Source organism: Alternaria novae-zelandiae (genome assembly GCF_023758075.1).
Source record: "Alternaria novae-zelandiae strain BMP 2774 chromosome Unknown scaffold_16, whole genome shotgun sequence".
Lineage (NCBI taxonomy): Eukaryota > Fungi > Ascomycota > Dothideomycetes > Pleosporales > Pleosporaceae > Alternaria > Alternaria novae-zelandiae.
This window is the reverse complement of record NW_026056976.1, coordinates 133,227-154,499: the sequence shown is the minus strand read 5'-3', so window position 1 is coordinate 154,499 and position 21,273 is coordinate 133,227. Positions and strand designations below refer to the sequence as shown.

At 51.8% G+C, this 21,273-nt stretch overlaps 6 protein-coding genes across 6 annotated transcripts; 2 read left to right on the top strand and 4 right to left on the bottom strand.

The window, feature by feature from the left end:
* Positions 1–861: 861 nt before the first annotated feature.
* On the top strand, positions 862–1,998 carry J4E88_007561 (uncharacterized protein; the record flags this gene model as incomplete). Its single annotated transcript, XM_049401178.1, has 3 exons — positions 862–1,100; positions 1,192–1,491; positions 1,548–1,998. The coding sequence occupies 3 exons, from the start codon at positions 862–864 to the stop codon at positions 1,996–1,998; spliced, it is 990 nt and encodes a 329-aa protein (XP_049252862.1).
* A 5,632-nt stretch (positions 1,999–7,630) lies between these two features.
* J4E88_007560 (uncharacterized protein) lies at positions 7,631–8,544 on the bottom strand (the record flags this gene model as incomplete). Its single annotated transcript, XM_049401177.1, has 3 exons — positions 7,631–7,934; positions 7,984–8,341; positions 8,403–8,544. 3 exons carry the CDS (start codon positions 8,542–8,544, stop codon positions 7,631–7,633), a joined length of 804 nt encoding a protein of 267 aa, XP_049252861.1.
* Positions 8,545–10,169: 1,625 nt separating this feature from the next.
* Positions 10,170–11,090, bottom strand: COQ4 (Ubiquinone biosynthesis protein; the record flags this gene model as incomplete). The annotated part of the gene is made up of 2 exons (XM_049401176.1): positions 10,170–10,828; positions 10,880–11,090. 2 exons carry the CDS (start codon positions 11,088–11,090, stop codon positions 10,170–10,172), a joined length of 870 nt encoding a protein of 289 aa, XP_049252860.1.
* A 1,866-nt stretch (positions 11,091–12,956) lies between these two features.
* On the bottom strand, positions 12,957–15,870 carry J4E88_007558 (uncharacterized protein; the record flags this gene model as incomplete). Its single annotated transcript, XM_049401175.1, has 4 exons — positions 12,957–13,189; positions 13,249–14,974; positions 15,024–15,748; positions 15,804–15,870. The coding sequence occupies 4 exons, from the start codon at positions 15,868–15,870 to the stop codon at positions 12,957–12,959; spliced, it is 2,751 nt and encodes a 916-aa protein (XP_049252859.1).
* A 408-nt stretch (positions 15,871–16,278) lies between these two features.
* J4E88_007557 (uncharacterized protein) lies at positions 16,279–17,580 on the top strand (the record flags this gene model as incomplete). The annotated part of the gene is made up of 2 exons (XM_049401174.1): positions 16,279–17,239; positions 17,291–17,580. The coding sequence occupies 2 exons, from the start codon at positions 16,279–16,281 to the stop codon at positions 17,578–17,580; spliced, it is 1,251 nt and encodes a 416-aa protein (XP_049252858.1).
* Positions 17,581–18,099: 519 nt separating this feature from the next.
* CHIB1 (Endochitinase B1) lies at positions 18,100–19,565 on the bottom strand (the record flags this gene model as incomplete). The annotated part of the gene is made up of 4 exons (XM_049401173.1): positions 18,100–18,207; positions 18,287–18,757; positions 18,810–19,376; positions 19,428–19,565. The coding sequence occupies 4 exons, from the start codon at positions 19,563–19,565 to the stop codon at positions 18,100–18,102; spliced, it is 1,284 nt and encodes a 427-aa protein (XP_049252857.1).
* Positions 19,566–21,273: the final 1,708 nt, after the last annotated feature.

The window sequence follows — 21,273 nt, the reverse complement described above, 5'->3', positions numbered from 1 at the left end:
CATTGGATAGTTCAAGGCGATCAATACTAGGTTTTGCATTCGACAATGATCCCGTCGCTGCGGCAAGCGCTGTTGTATGTACGACGCTCACACCATTAACTCGAATTTACGCGCCCACAAAGACGGTAAATTCCAGACGGCTCGTGATAGTCGAGGGACTGCTCCACTAGACTAGCTCCACATTTCAAAACTCAGTCTGGGAACCATGGCCATCAACGTTATTCGCGCCACACGCCGTTTCCTGTCCGCGGGCACTGTACGGCACAGCAAGCGATCGCTTGCGTTGTGCAACCCCGCGATAAGGCCTTCCACTTCATCCGACCTCTTACCTTGGAGTTCTATATTGAATTACCCGATTCGTCGATATTAACCCACATTCCTCGGTACAAGAGCAGGGATGGCGCAAGGAACAAGCCGTCTAGCTCCCGCCTGCAGCGCCGACCTGCAAGTCTGATTCGCCGTCACACCTCACAAGCTGTGTGATCGCGCAGCATGCGCGTGCCACTCAGCGCCTGCGATGGCTCTTTCGCCCCTCAGCTCCCTCACTGGCGTCGGCTAAGATGGGGGCTTACATGGCTGTTAAGAGCGTGAAAGGCCCCGGAGAGCTGGATGCTGATGCTTTTCTTGTACGTCCGGACCTCGAGCACGAACAACGACTGTGTGCGACCATCGGAGGCTTTTGGTAGCATCTCCAGCTATCGACTTTCGGTTAAACAATTGCGCAACAAGACTGGACGGCGCATTTCAGCCTTATCCCGCAATCGCGATTCGTCCGAGCGCACCTGAAAGCGCAGCATCACGTATACGGCAACGCCCACCACCGCACATCACCGTCGAGCGTGACGGCTTCGAACGCCCGTCATGGGTTTTTTCGTATCGCGAACATGGCGCCTGCCGAAAATCATCTACTTTCTCATGATTTTTGAACTGCCATTCACCGTGGCCAATCTTGCCCTTTTCGGTATCGCATCGCCAAACCTCTATCGCACCATTTTGTGGAGAGTGGGAGGCGAGTTTGGCTTCAACTCGAAGCCAAGCACCGTTTTGTACGCGGCTGCGAATTACCGGCCAGTAGATACACCTCTAGTATGGAGTAGCTTGTAAGTAACATGTCGAACCAACACTGCAGTCCATATCCTTGCTATCATTCCACTCGACTTCGAGACCTGAATAGTGTACTGACAATCACAGCAATACCCAATATCACCTCGTAATCGGCGTAGTATGCATGTTCTTCTGGCTCGTCAAAACAACCTTATGGCTCCTCAAGGTCTTCTTCCCAATCCTCTCGCTCCTCCTCCACATCGCACTCATGGCCCTATGGGCATACGGCATCCACATCCAAACCGCGCCCGACACCATTGACCCAGAGCACGTAAACAACGGCGCCCCCTGGTACCTCACCAAGAACTGCAACATCGTGGACGACAAGCACATCAAGAGTTACTGCATGCAAGCCAAGAGTAGTTTCGCCGTTAGCATTATCATGCTGTACGTCCCCTACCATCCGTATACATCCGAGTAAAGCGCTAACTCTATCCCAACAGCACCATCTACGTCGTCTTCTTCGCCCTATCAGCCTACTCCCTTATCCCAACCACCGCACAGAAACAAGCCCACGCCGCTCGCAGAGCCGAAAAGAAAGCCGAGAAGGAGAAGTGGGCCTCATCGCCCTACGACAACGAGATGACTGCCGACGAACAATGGCAGCACATGTGGGAACTCCAACAACTACCCCGTACACCCGGTACCATTGGCGGCATGAAGTCGCCCATGACACCACGCACACAAGCGTTCAACAACCTTGGCGGCGAGGAGGCTGCACATGGAGGGGGAGGTTACTACAGCAATGTGCCTGCGGGAGGGAATGGCTGGTATGGGCCGCCGCAGCACCAGCCAGGCTCTATAACCATCAGTCCGGTTATGGAGCAGGACGAATACTACTCGCCACATGAGGGCAAGGGGAAGACACCGGGTTGGGGCGGTAATGCGTACTAAGCGTTTAACGCTTATCGACGTGCAATCATCTTCTTCTTGTCTGGGTTTGGCGTTTGAGCGTGGTTGTGTGTTTTTTTTTTCGATGATACCAAATCTGGGAACTGGGCTTTTCACTCATTATGAGGTTGGAGAGGTGGAAACGGATAGTCTATCCATTTCAATATGTAACGTTATGTTTTCTGTGGCACTGGAATCGATGGCTCTGCTGAGTCCTTTGGACAGGCTCGTTTGTGTGTGATTAACGTCACAACCTATTGGATGATGGGGACTGGGAGAAAAGATTGTGAGGACTGTAGCAGCTGAACTCTGGACGTGCACGTATGCAAAGCCGAAGATGGGTATTAAGTGACCAAGGCGTAGTGAACATCTGGTGTAGAGTGGTTTGATAGGGTTTAGATCGTATTGGCTGTGCTAAAGGGCTGATGGACGTTGTGGTCTGCTCTGTCTTTTGCGCTCGAGCCTGAGGGGACTTTTCGCGAGGGAACCTTGGTGTGCACATTGGGGAGGACGTTGTGGTTGTGGTTGTGGTTGTCGGGACTTGGAACATACACCTATCGACGATGATATAGTGGCTGGATGATGCCGTACTCATGTCACTAGTAGATATGCTTTTGTAGGCTTATAGGTTTCTGCCGCATGTGGTGACACGAGACAAGCGCGCAGAACACGACCCCGCTTCCTGCGTGCACACCCATGGCCTCGATAACGAATTGGTTCCTACTTTTTAGATAGCTCTAGGCAGCAGCTCCTGAGTCCAGACCATGTACCCGTCTTCTTCCAAATGCTCTACGACATAACCTGTATGGTTCGGGTCCTGCCAAGATGTTATGCGCCAATTGTTCAGATATCGATCTCATTGCGATCTTCCAAGGCAATCACGAAGGCATACCGCTAAAGAAGGGACATGAAGTGTGGATCACAAGATCTTCTGACCCTACCACTATCTGGATATGGAAATCGCAGTCTGGTTGCGAGTTCTGTGAGTTCATTTTGGCGACAAAGGCCAACTTATTCCCGCGAAACGATTCGCTACAACCACGCTATCTCCAACTTGACCGCGGAAAAAGCCTGATGAGGGTATTTACGAAGTCTGGGCCCGTGACGAAGCTGTCGTCTCATGTCAACATATTCTATGACTTTGAAGACAGAAAGCCTGAGCTTCAGGTTGCTAGCCACCCTAGCTTGGTAGTTCCTTTCGGTGTGTCCGCGGAGATGAAAACTCCAGAGCTTCAACCGTCCCCTCTACGAATAAACGAAGTTCCGACCTGGCTTGAATCCAGCGCTACGAGACAACACCTACAGAACTGCTTAACCCATCATAGTACCTGCAATCAACAGAAGGAAACATTCAATAGCCGGCCAAGCCAGCTTAGAGTGATTGATTGCCACACACGAGCAATCGTCAGACATTCTGGCGACATCCCTTATGCCGCGTTGAGTTATCGGTGGGGCAAAAGCAATGGCGAGTCTCAGGATTGGCAAACAGACATGCTTCCAACAAGACTCCCTTCAACGGTAGAGGATGCTATTCAAGTAACCCAGAGTCTCGGCATTCGTTATCTTTGGATCGATGCATACTGCGTTCATCAGAAGAACGAAGATGATTTCAAGCACCAAATCCGCCAGATGCACCTTATCTATCGCTCTGCTCAGATCACGATAATAGCAGCCGGTGATGCGGACGCCAGTTCAGGACTGTTAGGCGTCTCGGTACCGCGGGAGAATGTGCAAACGAAAGGTCAATACAACGAGCTCAATCTGGTCACATTTTCGCCCTGGCCTTGGGCCTTGGTATATTACACCGAAGGATGGTTCAGACGTGGCTGGACACTTCAAGAAGGCTACTTTTCAAGGCGGAGGCTCATCTTCACTGAGAAACAAGTTCTATTCGACTGCGATGAAGGCGTCATTAGCGAGGACCTACAGCATTCTCAGATACGCTATCATTCCATGTTAGAGAAGTGGCAGTCAAATGTGGACGGAGAGATCATCTACGATTTGATCGAGTCGTATACTGAGAGAGCCCTCACCTACGATGTTGATATCCTCAATGCATTCGATGGTATTTTGGGCGAGTTCGAGCAACAAGAACCACCTATCAGATCATACTGGGGTATACCTTTGCCTTTCGATACATCCGGGTATATGAACGGGCTTCTCATTGGGTTGTGTTGGCGCCATGATATCCAGAATGAGAAGATCAATCGCCGGTTAGGCTTCCCAAGTTATTCTTGGGCAGGATGGTTGCACAATCCAAATGCTGTGTATCATATACGAAGAACGCCGAACACGACCCTGGTGGTCCCAAAAGACCTAGCGATCCTATTTGAGAAAAAGGATGGGCTTTTGCAGTCTTTGCAAGACTTTGAGAGAGCCAGTCCGAATTCTACCCAGCGGCACCACTATTCTCAGCGTATATTTGTTTCAGCGCCATCATTCAAGGTTATGCTACGCAAGAGAGCTGTTGTTGGAAGACATCTTGGTCGCGTGGTACATGGCCACGATGCATCGGTATTGCGAGGTGGAGGCCATGACTACTGGTCAGAGATGGCGCGCCTCGACTGCCCATTCGAGAACCTAGATTTTTCACATGTCGGTGCTGGAGCAATTGAGATCAGAACTTGCTACGCCATATTTCTATTTCGCGCTGTCGATATGAAAGATCGGTATAATGAACCTGTGGAGACAGTTTTCGCTTTCCTCTTCGTATCCAGAGTAGGGACGAATTGGGAGCGAGTCGGTCTATGGTTGCAACCATTCAAGGCTAAGGCAGGGGCTGAAGATCCTCCAGTGTCTTCATCCTACAAGAAAAGGGATTTTTGGATTACATGAGCTGTAGATTAGTGCTCGAAGCAAACTACATCAAATGGCTGGGAGATTCTGGTCAATATCTCTTTGAGGAGATGTTGGAACAGACCAAGCATCTCCAATCGCGATTGGAACATCGTACGGTTAACTTGATAGGTGGTTTTTTGTATAAGAGATTACCATCTTCAGTTCATACTCATGGTTTGAAGAAAATCTAAGTACGGCTTCTATCTCACTCCGTACCTACACAAGACGCCGATCTTCCAACTCAAGACTTGCGGCATGATGCATACCACACTCGCTCCCACACTCATTCCCATGCTCGTGCGAGGCCGCTACTCTACCATGATTCTCAACTCTCTCGGTACAAAAGTCCGCAGAAAGCTCAATCGTAGACTCGGTATCGGCACAGGTAGATGGCAATGTCCGGCTACATCCCCTCTTAGGAGCACTACCAAAGGTCGGTGCGGAGTTTGGATTGCCGTAATTACTGGGGCCAATGGATCTTTTGTTTGATCGGAGATGGGTGAATATACCGCCGCAGGAGCGCAGGGCGGGTCGGAGGAGAGGGAGGGACGCTAGACGGTGAATGTCAGCGACTTGGTTCGAGGAAAAGCTTCAGCATAAATGACTGACTTGCAAAGGATGCCAGGTTCACATCGCATACTGCCCATATCTGGTCGTCGATGCCGTCGTATGTGAGATCTGGATGGGGGTTTCTGCCAAGGGCGACCGTATGAGCAATGGTACCGAGTGCTGAGCCGCAGACCCTTCGAATTGATTAGTAAGATGTCGATGCATTGGTTTTGTGCGACTTACAATAGACCAGCTGCGAACATCGCCGCTACAGCAACCTTGCGTGCTGTCGAGATATGCAGTCTGGATATTTCATAGAGCGGACAGAGTAATATCGCAACCTCAAGGATGAAATGAGGTATCGCCGCAGCAAAGAGCGACATCATTGGCGGCAATGTGCACTTGCCAGGAATGTCTTTGTACCAGAACTTCTGAATCGGCTGGCATTGCATCGTGATGAGGACAACCTTGTGAGGTCAGCGTACCGTACTCAGAAGTCGATATAGGTCGTTGACTTACCCTGACAATGATCCAGCATGCCGAGCAGACGAACAGGATTCTGATAGGCTGTCGGATGACGGAAAGACCAAATGTTCTCCAGTAGAAGCCTAGTATGACGAACTTGGATAGCCCGACGGAAAACGTGTAGAACCACATGTCTACCCAAAGTTCCAGGAAATAGTGATATACAATCTCGTCTTCTGCCATGTCGATGTCTTGAAGTGGTCTTCCGAGTCCCCATCGCATCTCTGGTCACCGTCAGCGCTTAGTTGTTAAGACCGCAGAATAGTACATACTGTATATGCTGATGAAAGTGAAAGCACTTCCGGTAGACTACACAACTGTAAGTCTTGTGTCAATACAAACTCGAGTATACATACAAACGCAATCGCGGCCAAAACATCTTCCCATACCAACGGATGGCTGGTCTGACGGCGTGCAACCAACCGAAAGACAAGCGCGACTGCAGCGGCAGTATAAGTTATAAGCGCCGCTGCGTAGAGTTCGGGTTGTCTGTTGTGTCCCATGGCGGGCCACAAAATGTGTCGCACAACGAGAAAAGAGATTATCAACAATTGATATCTAGGTATAATGAGACAACGCTCGTTTGTACACTAGCGATGAAACTTGCTCTTTTGGGACTAGCGTGGTGTTATACTGAGAATGTTTGGTTTTAGAATGAATGAAACAAGACACTGCATGCAAAGCTGATTCAAAGAATCAGATCGTATTAAAATGGCGAGATGAATGACGGGTCTGCGGACGTAGCGCTTCTCGCACCTCATAGCTGATGCTGGTAACAGTCGTGCAAGGCAGGACAGCCCTTACTCAAATCACAGCCGCAGCGGCCACCTGAGCGGTCGGTTGGAGACTGATAAGCGCAACGCACTCGATAGGATGCATCTACCCCAGAGATCGCGAAGCTGCACGATGTTATGGCTTGGACTGATGTGGATCTTGCCGGGCTCAGGTCACTTTGCAGGATCCCCAACTGCATATTCAGGTGATCTTAAGGTGAGCTATGATGCAAGGCTCGTGTTTGCCGGCAGGCGAACACTTGGGGTTCAGCCAGGATGTTTCGCAGCTCGAACATCTATTTGTTCAGCACGGTCTTACTACGTAGACCCTAGGGACTGATGTCTGAGCACTGGTGATCATTGTGGTCTCTGCTCCGCAGGCGGGCAGTGATGTTGATCGATAGACTTGAGATAGCATGCAGGCCGTGTTCGGTGGTATTGCCGCAACCTCTTCTGCGTTCTGGTAGACTGTCGTGGGGTTCTCTGCGTGTAAATTATTATGCTGGTGCCAGTGGTGGTTGTGTGCGCATCACCACACAAAAGCCCTCTCCGTCGTGTATTCGTAAACGCGAAATAAGTGCGCAGTCCAAGAATGCCAGGTATACGCTGCTGATGACCGACCGATTTTCAAATGTGGATCAACGGTCTTGCATCGAGATGCATCTACGGATTGTCATTGTTGTTCCGTGTGGGAAGGATCCCATTCGCACGGATCTGTCCGCAGGGCGCCCTGGCGTAACAGCGAAAGAACTCAAGACCAGGTTCGTATCGGACGCTCGTAACGAGACCTCGGGCCGGTCGTGTATACCGGTTGTCACAAATATCTTCCGATTGGCATGACGTCTTTGTGGCGTGGTTTAAGCCCGTGGGATTCCCTAAATCGAACCATGCCGCATTGCGATCGGTCTTCCTACGGAACTTCAGATGCCATCTCAGGATCCGCGCGGCTATCATGACTTGATGCTGAACCCTGGATGTGGAGATCTCCAGTCGTTACTCGTTGCTACTGGTGGACTAACACCAGACGCAGGCTGAGGTGATTCATCTGCATATGCGTGGAAGATATGCGCAAGATCGTTTTGCTGCATTAGAATGCGTGCCCTTTCCAAACCTCGTCGAACCAGAGGCAGATGCGTCCATGGCCGTAGTAATTCATATCCATTGCGTATATGCTGCTCCTGCTTGGTTTCTTCGATGAAAGAGAGAGCCGTATGGTTGTACGCTATGAGTAAGGTTGCGAAGCACGCAAATGTCCTAGATAGATTTAGTTAGAGATCAACATGGTTGAACGCAATGATCATACGGGTATAGTGTAAAGTGCGTTCCCATCTTTCTTCCCATGAGTTGCTCGTCTGCTACACTTAGAAGCAAGGCTGAACTCTTTATGCAGTGTCGCGCATGCTCCCTTGTGACTACAATCGTTTCGTTTTCCTGAGCACTGGCCTCCCCTTCGCTATTCTCGAGTATCCTAAGTACTGAAGGCCAGCCAAGCACTACGTGTAGAGCCATGTACTGAACCCTTAGGAAGGACTTCCTAGAGTCGAACAGCGGCGTCGAATCCAAGGGAAACCGAACGGCAGAAGGTAGATGATGGTACCATTCGCGCACTTGTTTACGTAGCTCGCCAACGACGACGGGTGCGAAGATGACCTGTCCTGTAACTGGAAGGGGCGGTCGCATGGTAAGTGCACGTAGCAATATTGACTCTGCAGAGACACTTACAGTAACCGACAACTTCAAGAGTCTGTGTCAGGAACTTCCTCAGGCTGATCTGCGCCAGAAAGAAGTAGAAGCCTGAATCCTCTTCTTCGAACTGGGGAAGCGGCACCAATTCATGGAAGTGGCGTAGTCCGATGGGATGCATTTTACATGTCGCCTCAAGTCTAAGCACATGTTACATTAGTAAAGTCTTTCGCTATCGAGGCTAAAGATGCAAGCCGCGCTTGGACAACTTACTCGTGCAGCACGGTGGAGCAAGCCCAGAACGCTCGGTTGAATGCTTCTTGGTCCGATGGGCTGCATCGTTGCATAGTTCTGGAGCTCAAGATATGCATGCAGTCTCTCGCAGCCTGCGTGATGGAGTTCCATGTCTGCAGTGGTCTGACAGCGAACTTGAAGTACGAAGCTTGCAGTATCCGACACTGAAGGCTAGCTAGTCCGATGCGAAGCGATAGGTGCTCGAGGAGGCGACATCCACGTGCAAAGTACTCCAACCCTGGAGTGAGATTATTCGTATTCTCATTCCTATCTTCAGAGATTGCACCAAGGGCCAGTATCAGAAATGCTAGGCATGTTGATGCACTAGGGTGCTCAAAGCTACTTGAGTCTGCCTGTTCAAGCGCACTGATGCAGGTTCGTTGATCGAAGATAGGTGTCCACCGAAGGAAGTTTTCCACAAAAGATTGTTGGAGTCGTCGGCACGTTCGTCGGGATAGATCCACTGGGCATGAGATGACTGCGTCACACTGATCTGCCAGTTGTTCACCGGCTAAGATCTCATCATCGTAAAAGTCAGCTGTGTAGTCCCAGCTCTCCACATGGATGTAAGAAGGTGCGTGGAAAGTAGTGAGGCTAGGCCTCGGAGTTTTTCCTTCGGTGCTTGTCTGTCGATAAGCAAAGTCATACGATACTGGTGTACCAACTGATGGAACAGACATGGTGGAGTTGTTGATCGTTTCAATTGCCATTCGATTGGCGCTCGAGTGTCGTGATCTGGAATCTGGGGGTGGGTGCATATCGCTATGAGTAGAGGTGTTGGGTGAGAGTGCTGCAGAACCAGGCGCATATTGATTCGTAGATTCTAGCTTGGCTTCAACCTGTGCCAGTCGTCTTTCAATGCTTGACCAGGCCTCTGACGGGGGGCCGACTGGTTTTGTGCGGTCGCCGACTGTTGGCTTTCGGTAGGTGCACTCAATTCCGAGCTCAGTACAGAAACCACAAGACTGCAAATGTCAACAAAAGCATATATGAATGCAATTTTGTCTGACCAACCGGCTTCTGGGCGTCACAGCGTGTCTTCCGAAATCTACAAACATTGCACTACAAGCTATAAGTAATTAATGTCGGAAGTCAGGGGTAGTGTTGCCTACAGCTATCGCTATACGTTTTCTGGGGTAGTTCTCGACGACTGTTAGACTGCCCGCTGGGCTGGTAGACGGGCGGCCGTCATCAAGTGGAAGTCGTGATTGGTCAGATCCGGGAGATTCGCCATGCTTCCGTTTTTCGGCCATGACAGCAGTCGATGATCGGAGATTGATGTAGGCAGCGAGCAAACTGCATGGTGCGGGTGGGTCGCGCTTTCATAGGAAATGGTCGTCTGGAGTGGACGATTCGGCTGGCGGGTGTCGTCCCGTGTGGAGACCCCGCATCCTTGTGTCGCCTGCTGGTTTGAGCAAGTAACCTGCATGGGACTTATCCTACGCAGATGACAGGCCAAGGTCGAGACATGTGCTAGATGGTTATTACACGATAATGTACACGGTTGAAATTTCATACGGCAGCCCGTGCCATGGTCTCTTTAGCCTCCTTCTCTTTCTTGCGCGCTTCACGTTCCGCCTTGCGCATAGCTCGCAGATCCGGCGGCTTCTCAATGCTGAATCTAGCTCTTAGCGCGTCGATATCCGTCTCCAGCTCTTCCTCCCAGTAGATGTTGATTACATCGTCACTTTGTGCGCCGTTGCGTGTAGCCCACGGCCCATAGACGTCCCAGAAACGTCTCCATTCAGCCTTCTTCAGGGTGAAAGCGCTAAACACAGCCAAGCCAGTCATAGGCAGGCCGGTATTGGCGAACTCGAATGCCTTGAGAGCGACCTCGCCTTCACGGAAGACGGGTAGTCCAACCAAAGCATGATAGAAGTCGTGGCATTCGCGATACCGCTGCATGACATATGCACACTCCTCGTCATCTATGTACTGTACTGGCGCTCGTGTGTCTGGTGAGACGCCCTCGCGGTCAAGCCATGCCGCGTATGCATAGCCCAATGTGTTCGGAGGGAGTTTGCGGAGGCGTGGAATGTCGAGCGAGGTAGATGTCAAGCGTGGTCGGTCGCGTAGTATTCGTCGGCCCGTTGGATTGAGAAGCATGCGATCACGAAGCTTGTAAATGAAGTAGGGTTGCGCGGTAGCTTCGCCAAAGGATGCAATGAGGTCTGGCTTGTGTAAGCAGCGACCATGGCATTAAGACTCTGGATTGTATCTACCTCCTCTTCGCGGGTCCAGGAAACTTCCAAGACCCGAGCCGATTGCCAGCCCTAACCTTTCCGTACGCGTCAATGGTATGTGACCCTCATAATTCGGCGGAGGGCGATTGAGGATGGAAAAACAGCGTGTTGATTGCGCGAATGATGACGCTTGGAAGATTGAGCCCGACGCCAGCTTTTGAAGCTGACATGGCCGCACACTTCTCGCCATTTACGCGTTTCGGGGAGGGTTGCGGACAGCGTGGGTTTGATGGTTCTCATCTGGTTCGAGCCGACATCATGACGCGATTCTTATCGATACGCCACATGCACCAGCCACGCCAAAGTATTAGCAGATGACTCTTTGTCCAACTTCCGGACTTGTCAGCTGCAACATCTTCGATTGCTTTTTCAATAAACGAGATTTTGATTTGCAGTGGATAGGCTTCCCTTCAAGGTAGCTCACCAAATTCTTCAGATCCTGACCCTACAAAGAACAACTCCACATCAAGATACTGTGTATCCGCTACTGGAAGGAACCTTCGGTACGATGATTGACTGTCTCAACCAATGAGATATCTACAGTTCTAACAGATGTGAGAGTCAGGATCAAAGGAGTACTTTCAGCCTTTAGGCTATCAGCATCATCCACCGCAGCCATGACTGCAGCACTAGACCCCGGCGAACAACATACCCAATTCGTCGATTGGGCCAAATCCAACGGCGTTGAAATCGATGGAATAGCCCCAGCACGCTTCAGCGGTCGAGGAATGGGCATCGTAGCCGCAAAAGATATCAAAGTCAGTCCAACCCACCAAAGCTACCCCCAACTCAAACCCCTCAACTAAATCATCAAGAAAGGAGACAAGTTAGTCCACGTCTCCAACAAATCTCTCGTTCATGTGGCCCTCCCTTCAGTTCAAGCCTTCAAGCTCCCGGAAAACGCCACCGTCCATGGAAAACTCGCCGCCTCTCTCTCCCTATGGTACAGCGGCCAGGAACCACACGGCTACCAACTCTGGCAAGACGTCTGGCCCACACAACAAGACTTCGCATCAACAATGCCATTCCACTACCCCGCATCACTCCAGTCCCTCCTGCCACCAGCCTGCAAAACGCTCCTCACGAAACAACGCTCCAACCTAGAAAAAGACTGGTCAACCCTCTCACCGCATCTTCCTTCCGTCATAACAAAGTCACTCTACACATACACCTGGCTGATAGTAAACACCCGAACCTTTTACTGGGAATACCCAGACCTACCCAACGCTCACCCCAGCCTACCCAAACGACGTGCAAAACTAACAGCAGATGACTGCTACTGCATGTGCCCGCTAATCGACTACTTCAACCACTCCGACAACGGATGCCATCCCGAACACGACAGCCAGGGTTACTCTGTGACGGCCGACCGATCGTATTCTGCGGGCGAGGAAGTCTTTGTCACGTATGGGTCTCACACAAGCGACTTTCTGCTCGTAGAGTACGGTTTCATCCTTGAGGGAAATGTTCATGATACCCTGCCTTTGGATCACTTATTGCTGCCTTTGCTGGATAAGCAGCAGGTGGATGCGCTGAAGGAGGATGGCTTTCATGGGGACTACACCTTATTCGGTGCGGGTAAAGAGGAGATTGTGTGCTATAGGACGCAAGCTGTGCTTCGGCTGTTGGTGCTAGATTCGAGGAGGTATTCGGCGTTTGTTTCAGGGGATGATGATGGAGTTAGGGATCAGGCCAGGCTCAATAAGTACCTCGCAGATGTGTTGACTAAGTATTCGAGGGAGATAGTGGATACGCTGGAGGAGGTAGAACAGCTGGAGTTGAGTGGAGGGGAACACGAGGTTGCGGAAGGCCAGAGGGAGACGGTGGTGAGACGGTGGAAACAGATACGGAGTATTGTCAACAAGGCCATCGACGCACTTGCTTCATAGAATCGTGCGGCACAGATTCGGCGTCTCAGAGTCCTAGTGGATTCTATCCTCAATCTGTAACATATATGTCATAATCATTGAGCTGTGGATACCAAGAGTTCTACTAAGAAGCCTGTTGACCTTTTACGCTTTCAAGACACGCTACTAAACAAATGTTCACCAATCACCTATGCCACGCTACCCACCACCAATGCTGCAACACCCTCTTCCTCGCTCCTTACATCGATCTTCATGGTCACACCAGTCTTGGCACTGAAGGCCATCCGTACTGTAGCAGCAACCTTGCCACCTGTGATAGTCTTGCCGTAAAGCTTGAGAGTATGGGTTGATGTAGACAAAGCGACATCTGTACCTTCGAGAGGCTGGAGGGATAGAGTCTTGGTGAGTTGTTCGGTTGCATCTGTACCGCGTCAGTCATTCGTTCGTCATTAGTGATAGCTCGCAATTTTATCGACGTACCAGTTATGCTCTTCATGTTACCCAACTGCAGTGTTTCAGTCGCCGAATCACCGTTCGACTGTTCCCAGACATTATCAAAACTGCCTGCATATGCGGGAACAACGTAGTCAGCACCAGTGAGGTACAGATCCTCAACCTGGTACTCATCTGGATACCCATCACCTTCTTCTGGCTCGTTTGTGCTCGGGTCGATTTCCTTGCTGGTGAACTTGAGTACGTTGGTGAAGCTGGCGGCGATAAACTGCGACTCGGTCTCCAGGCGCTTGAAGGATACGTAGACTGTACCAGGCTCGTTGGTGACGAGCTTTGGCGCTGGAATGACAAACTCTTCTTCTAATTGCACGTCACCATCGTCTTCCGGTGTGACAACCATCTCGACATCCATCAATACTGTGTCCTCAAGAGTGTTCTTGATGTCGTACTGAATGACAATGTGGTCCTTGAAGATGTGCTTGATGGCAGTGACGACGTATTCGGTCTCGGATTCAGTGAGCTCGACGACATCGCTTGACTTGAGCACGCCGCCGTGCGCAGCCAGTTCTGGAATCTTTTGCAGTTCTGTAGCGTATTTCTGCGCGTTCGATGCTGCGTTCGCGGCAGCATCGGCACCAGCTTTCGAAGGTGCCTTGGTAGCACTGGGTGCTTTGAGGGTTGGAGTAGCGCCTTCGGTTTTCTTGGTAAGGTCTGCCGCGTCTGCTTGCTCGCGCGACACTGTGGGGATTTTGGTGATGTCGAAGGCTGTCTCGAAGGTGTCGCGGGAATCCGAACTGACGTACATGGCCAGCTGGTGCTCAAGAACAGGAAGGGAGAACATGGAGTCGTTACGGATGAAGTTAACAGCCATGTCGTCGTCCTCCTGGTCCATCAAACGAAGACTGAGCGCAGCGCGATCACGGACCTCGTCATCAACATCGTCCAGACACCTTGTGAGGAGGACGTGGACAGACTTCTTGATTTCGGGGTCCTTTTGTCCGACGCCGAACTTGGACAGAGCAGAGGTCGCCGCAGCCCTAACGATCGCATTCTCTAGGACTACGCGGTTGTAGATGTAACGGATGTATTTGGTAGGGTGTGGTGTTGAGGGACCTTCACGTCCAAGTACGAATAGAATCCTGACGGCGAGCTTTGTGAATTCGCAATCCTCGATGAACTCGCAAAGTGTGGCAAGCGCATCTTCCTTGGCCTCAGGTACGAAGCGAATGAGGTCCATGATAGCCTCGACAACGGATCGCTTGAACTCGTAGCCGCCTTCGTCGCGAAGAATGCCGCTGAGGAAAGCAAGGAATCCGGATTGCTTCGCCTTGAACTTCAGTGCCAATGTCCGGACAGCTTCTACAATGGTGACCTTGAACTCGTCGGTGATCTCAGCCATGAAGCCAGTGATCTGCTTCATCAACCTGTCAACCGAAGACTCGTTGCCTGTTTTGAGGAGTGTGGTGATGGCGAAGGTGGCAATGCTGCGGTTCGAGTTGGTGATGAGCGATTCGATGTCCTGGTTGCATGAGCGAACGGCGTCGGGCTTGAAGGAAGCCATTTGCGACAAGATGCGGAGGGCGGCAAACTTGGTGACGGCGCGAGGAGAAGTGAGGAAGAGCTGGAGGACGTGGACGGCTTGTACGAGCTCGGCATCGGTAACGTCGCGCATGTCGCAAATGGCCTTTGCAGCCTCGAAGTTGACCATCTCCGACTTGTGGCGCAACCAGCCGTCGAGGAGTTGCATCATAGGCTGTAAAAGTTGTTAGTATATATCTTTCGGAGGATATTATATAGCTCACCTTTCGCAGATTTGGGTCCTCCTCCGCGAGCTTAGCTGCTAATCTGACCAGCAGGACAGTAGCGGCAGGGCTCTTGACGACACCAGCAGCAGAGTACTGCTGCACCATCTTGACCAGGCTCATCCTGTCGCCGGCGCGCATCTGGTATAAGAGACCAATGGCATGGTACTGTGTCATGTAGTTTGTGCTGGCCTGGAGGGTGGTATGTGAGCCCCCTCCAAACCCTCCCAAGAAACCACCACCCGACTTGCTTCCCGACGCGGCCTCGGCGGCCTCTGACTGCCATCTTCGGACGACATCCTTGGCGACTGGGAGGAGGTGGTACGAGGAGACAAGGGCGGCGGAGGAGACTGAGGGGTTCTTGTCGACTATGCACGTCTTGACGAGACGCTCGATGGCCTGGACGGTGGAGGCGTCGATGACGCGGCAGAGGGCGCGGATGGCGTTGGGGCGGTATACGACGTCGCTGCCAACGGAGGTGTCCTTCATGATCGAGGAAGTGACCATGATGACATCGTCGGCGGAGCCAGCGAGCTCCTTGATGACCAGGTAGACCATCTGGCGGAGCGAGGCATCCTTGTTCTGAAACAGCTTGGAGATGCCAAAGAAGAGGGTCGTGGCTTCCTGGCGCCCCCAGCTCTCGCCGGTGAAGAGCAGCAGCGCCAGCTTGGTCAGGATCACTCTACATTTCCTGGGCGAGATGGGGCTCTGGTTGAATACTCGTGCTGGACAGCGTCAGCGTCCCCCGCCAACCTCTGGCGCGTGCGGGAGGTGCCCTACCTTCTTGGAAGACGGACGTCTTGTCGATCTGGGCGACTCCCCCGGCGTCCTCGTGCTTCTTGTCCATGGTGTTGTGGTGCAGCTCCGCGTGCTAGCTCGCGGTGTGTGTATAAACTGGTCCCGCTCTTCCTCCGCCTAACGTGGCCTCTTGCGACGGGGGGTGCAAACGTGTCCAAGTGCGACCGTGCAATTGGAATTGGTGGGCGAGGAGACGTGGACGGTGCGGGGCGAAGTCGCAATGGTGTTTGCCTGGCCGTCTGGAATTGGCGACGTTGAAGATGCCCTCGACCAGCGCGAGCAAGTGCACCTGCAGGGATGTCGGCGTGTGGGCTGCTCTTGCATGTTCCAGGGCTTGGCGCCCGGAATGCGCAACTCAATGCGGTGCGGGTATTCAAGGCTCTGCCGCGCAAGATATACCCAACACCTCCATTCACTCACTATCCCTCTCTCTTTTTGTTCATTTACACATACGACCATGGCAGCCTCAATCCCACGATCGCGAAGTCTCCTCTCCTCGTCCACTTTAAAAGCTGTCCCTCGCTCAAGGACGCCGCTTAGAACTTTTGCCACGACCTCCGACACGCCGCAAACCGCAGTACCAGAAGCCCCCACAAAGCGGTCACGACCACCGACGTCTTTCAGCGATACACTGAATGCCGGTCCATCGTTTGGCGATTTCGTCAATCCCGAGGCGCCCCTCTCCCCCGCCGAGGCATATGAGATCAAGACGGTGCAAGTGGGCCCGGAAGGCCGCAAGAAGACCATCACAAGACTTCCAGAGTGGCTGAGGACGCCGATACCCTCAAACGCAAACCAGAACTACAAGCAGATCAAGAAAGACTTGCGCGGGCTGAATCTAGCCACAGTCTGTGAGGAAGCAAGATGTCCCAACATCTCAGATTGTTGGGGCGGAAGTTCCAAGAGTGCGGCGACGGCGACCATAATGCTCATGGGAGACACATGTACAAGAGGCTGCCGGTTCTGCGCCGTAAAGACATCTAAAGCACCTCCACCACTGGATCCCCACGAACCAGAGAACACCGCTGAAGCGCTGCGGAGGTGGGGGCTGGGCTACGTCGTCATCACCGTGGTTGATCGCGATGATCTCGTGGATTCCGGAGCGCATCACATTGCCGAAACCATTATGAAGATCAAGCAAAAGAACCCGACGCAGCTTGTTGAATTGCTGGGTGGAGACTACGGAGGCAATCTGGAGATGGCCAAGGTAGTCGCACGGAGTGGTGTCGATGTCTTCGCGCACAACATTGAAACAACCGAGCGCCTCACGCCATTTGTCCGCGACAGGAGAGCCAAGTTCAGGCAGAGTCTGGATGTGTTGAGGTCAGCTAAGGAGGCGCGCCCTGAGCTCATCACCAAGACCAGTATGATGCTGGGCTTGGGCGAGACGGATGAGGACCTCTGGCATGCGTTGAGGGGTACGTTCATACAGCCTGATGTTCCATGAGACCAAATTAACGTTCATCCAGAACTCCGCGCAAACAACGTCGACGTCGTAACCTTTGGCCAATACATGCGCCCCACCAAGCGCCACATGGCCGTCCACGACTACGTTACACCCGATAAATTCGAACTCTGGCGCCAGCGCGCCCTCGACATGGGTTTCCTATACTGCGCCTCCGGCCCACTCGTACGCTCAAGTTACAAGGCCGGCGAGGCCTTTATCGAGAACGTACTGAAGAAGCGGAGGATGGGCAACGCAGGAAAGAACGAAGTCGCGGATCTCAGTGTCGCAGAAGAGACTACCAAGACGTTGTAAATATATAGATTCATGGATATACTTCATCGCTTTTATGCGACTTCGGGATTACTTCAACTCGATCCTGAGTAGAAGTCTGCTTCAACCAGGCTGTTCAATGTACAACACCTCTTTTGACCACATAACTGTTTGACGGCATTTAATTCATGCGACGCCTCAACAAGCGTCGAGAAACAACGCATCTTTGCGCTCCTAATGATCAACACTAAAAAAGTGGCAACTGAGGAACACTTCATACGCGTATATATGTATAGACCATTACAAAAGGTCTCTTGTGTAACAACCCACACCTCTCCAACCTCCCAGACGCCATTTGGCGAAACATCGCGCGGAAGAAAAGATAAACGACCGTCATATGTACAGAAAACCCTTGCGTGTACACCCAACCAAAAAGTGCAACTAGTTCCGAGGAAAACAAATCCAGTTCCCACTAAGACATCGCCTAGTGGGTCACAAACTTCCGACAACGTGCAGACGTCCATCCAGCGTCGAGATCAAGAAGACAACGCAGGTATGCGCCTAGTTGTTCGGCATACCAGCGCGCAGATTCTCATACTTGCTCACCGGGTAGCTAAGCAGATTCTTGGTTTGATCCAGGGCACCAATACCGCCAATGTTCTTGACAAACTATATCGAGATGTCAGTTATTTCCTCTTTCACTGGCACACACACATCGAGGTAAAGCGCAAGAATCGAAAATACTTACCGTGGAGATCAAACTCTGGTCACCTTTCTTATCGCTCGAACTCTCCCACCACATACCACCACCCAGTCCTCTCTCTCGGATGTACGCAGTCTTCTTGGCGATGACTTGAGGTGTGTCGTAGCTGACCATGAACCTTTTGGCTGGGTCATAGCACCAGCTAGCAATAACGCTGTCGTCGTAATTTTCTTGACAACCAGCAACGGGAAGCTTGCTGTAGTCGAATACGCCATTTTCCCATGTACCGGGGCCGATGCCTGAGAAGGGCTTCCCGGGCCCATCGGTGTTTTCGAAAGAGCGGCCGTACAGGGGCATGCCGAGGATGATGTTGTTAGGGTTAATACCCGCCGCGATGTAGTCGTCAACTGCCTTCTTCGTACTAAAGGGGGTGCTGGTGGGATTGGAAGAGGATGGGTTCACGTTGGCCTGGTGGCCAGCGTTGGCGTCCCAGGATCCGGCGTAGTCGTAGGCCATCTAGCAATGGGTGTTAGTTGTCGAAGTGACTTTATGAGTCAAGAATACTGACCAAGTTCCAGAAGTCAAGATACTGATCCATTGCCTTGAGCTTCATTTTGTTGTAATTGGTGGGGCCTGCAGGTGAAGCAACTGTGAGGAGTAATTTCTGGCCAGGCGCATGGTTCTCAGAGTATTCGGTAAGAGCGCGACGAGTCTCCTGTAGAAGTAGGACCATGTCTTCTGCCTGCGCATCATTGGTAGGATATTCCCAATCGATGTCGAGGCCATCGAAACCAACATCCTGTAAGATCTGAATGGCGCTGCTCGCGAATTTGGCCCGACCTTCGGGGGTGGACGCAGGCTGAGCGAAGTGGGCAGAGTAGGTCCAGCCACCGATCGATAGGAGTACCTTCAACTTGGGGTTGCTCTTCTTTTGAAGATACAACTGCTTGGCGCATCCATACATGTTGGTACCCACATCGTTCCACGAGTCAGTCGCATAATGCTTGTCAACGTCAGACCAGGCATCTGTCAAAAAGACTTCGCCGGTATCCCGAACATCGGCAAAGGCATAGAGAACATGAGTGAGCTCTTGTGCAGGAAGGTCTTGAGGATTGAAGTTGCGACCATAAATAGCCTGCAAGCGATGTCAGATGTAGATCTTCCGCATTTGAGCCAGCCGACTAACCCAATTGACAAAGTAAGCAACGTTCTTGTAGCCTGATGCGCTTGAACTAGTAGTCATGGTGTCGTTGGTACCACGCGGGATCGCGTTGGCTTGTACAAGGGTGGAGATGGAGAGTAATGATGTTACTCCCGCGAGCATGTTGGCGGCGCGCATCCTTATGATGTCGCTAGTGGCGCGCTATGTTGTGATACGTGGCTGTGGCGCGGGCTAGTGCAGGTACGAACGCGGCTTCGGTTGAGTGCCGAAAGCTCAAATGTGTATAGAAACTGAGGAAAAGGAGTATTGGCGGTGTGAATAGACGGCCAGAGAACGCGTTTTTATATTCGAAAGAATGACTGGATATCAATTATGTCGAAGGAGCGTTGACTGAAGGTGTGCGTCAAAGAGCGTAAAGGAGGGTCACTCGACCACGCAACAACCAAGGAGTAGGGGAGGAACAGTTAGCGAATGCTACGGAAGCTCTCTGAAAGGAATGTGACAGTGGGAGAAAGAAGGAGGGCATGATACCCAGTAAAGACTAGGACTCAAGGGTACATATCTTCATCCACGCGCGCCTACCAAGATGCAAGCGCGGCATGGGCAATAAGGCTGTTTGCGCATACATATCTGACAAGATACGTCAGTCACCAGATCTAGAAGACTTATGGAGTGTGCCTTTGATCGACCAGGTACAGACGGCTACGATCTGGGAACGACGGTTAAAGGCCTCTAGGGCGAACTGCTTGAAGCTCTGACTAGTCGGGTTGTAGACAAGAGCGATAGGTGAACTCGGACGCTCGGTACAGGAATACACTTCGTATCTCCATCGGGCATAGAACGTATGACTCCAACGAAAGCCACAGTACTGACTGGCGATACTTCTCCATCCTCATCCAGTGGATAATGTGGAACAGAACTACAGCTCGTTAGTCGCTCAGAAAGGACATTTGGAAGTTCCTCGGGTGGTAAGAGATTTCAAGGGTCTTGTTGCGATAGCGCTCCCTGGGAGTATGTAGCGTGAAACTCCTGTACTGCTCGTTGGTCAGTCTCGGCGTGTCATGGATGTGTAACGTCAAAATACAACATAGCATCAGGTTGCTTTGCGACCTCATACCGCTTGCTACGCGCCTCATTTAAGACAGCATAGTTTCTTGGGGCAGCCCACGGGTGAAACCATGCATTGGCACATGAATACGTATTTCCAGTGCCGGGTGGAAAGGCGAGCGCAGGAGATATGATGATGTACTCGAGTAGGGTGCATGCGGTAGATACCACCTGAGCCGGGACGGGAAATTAGGTGTCTGCACTACAGACAGTGTGGATGGAGGACTCGATCTTCAGGCTATAGGAGACTATGATCAACTCAACTTGAGTATGCCGTGGGTGATGTTATGTCTCCACTTCTTGCGTGCGCGTGCGTGTGTCAAGCCGTCGGACATTGTAGTCGCTTAGGCCGAGCAAAGATACTGTGAGAAGTGCAATAGCGCCAGGTAGGAATAGACGGTGAGTTGACCGCAGCGTATCGTAGAGACGGAGCGGGGACTGAAGCCGCACGAGGAAAGGGTGCTTGACGGGAAGGATGGCATGCGGGACGGACGGGTGGCCGCATTAAGCCGCGGTGCGTACGCGAGGTATGAGCAGATACAGAAGGAAACCCGGCCTGGATGCAGCGACCTTGTAGTTTGCCAATCTGCGAAGAGATAGGCGTCAAGCGCTCCGAATAAGCCCTTTCTCGACACATTTTCGCGTGCAATCAAAAGGATTTACCCACGTTCGTGCACTTGTGATTAGAGACACGCGGTGCTTTGCTGGGGTTGTTGCAGATCAAAGAAGCGCTATAGCGATAGTACGGCCCATGTCTTGATAA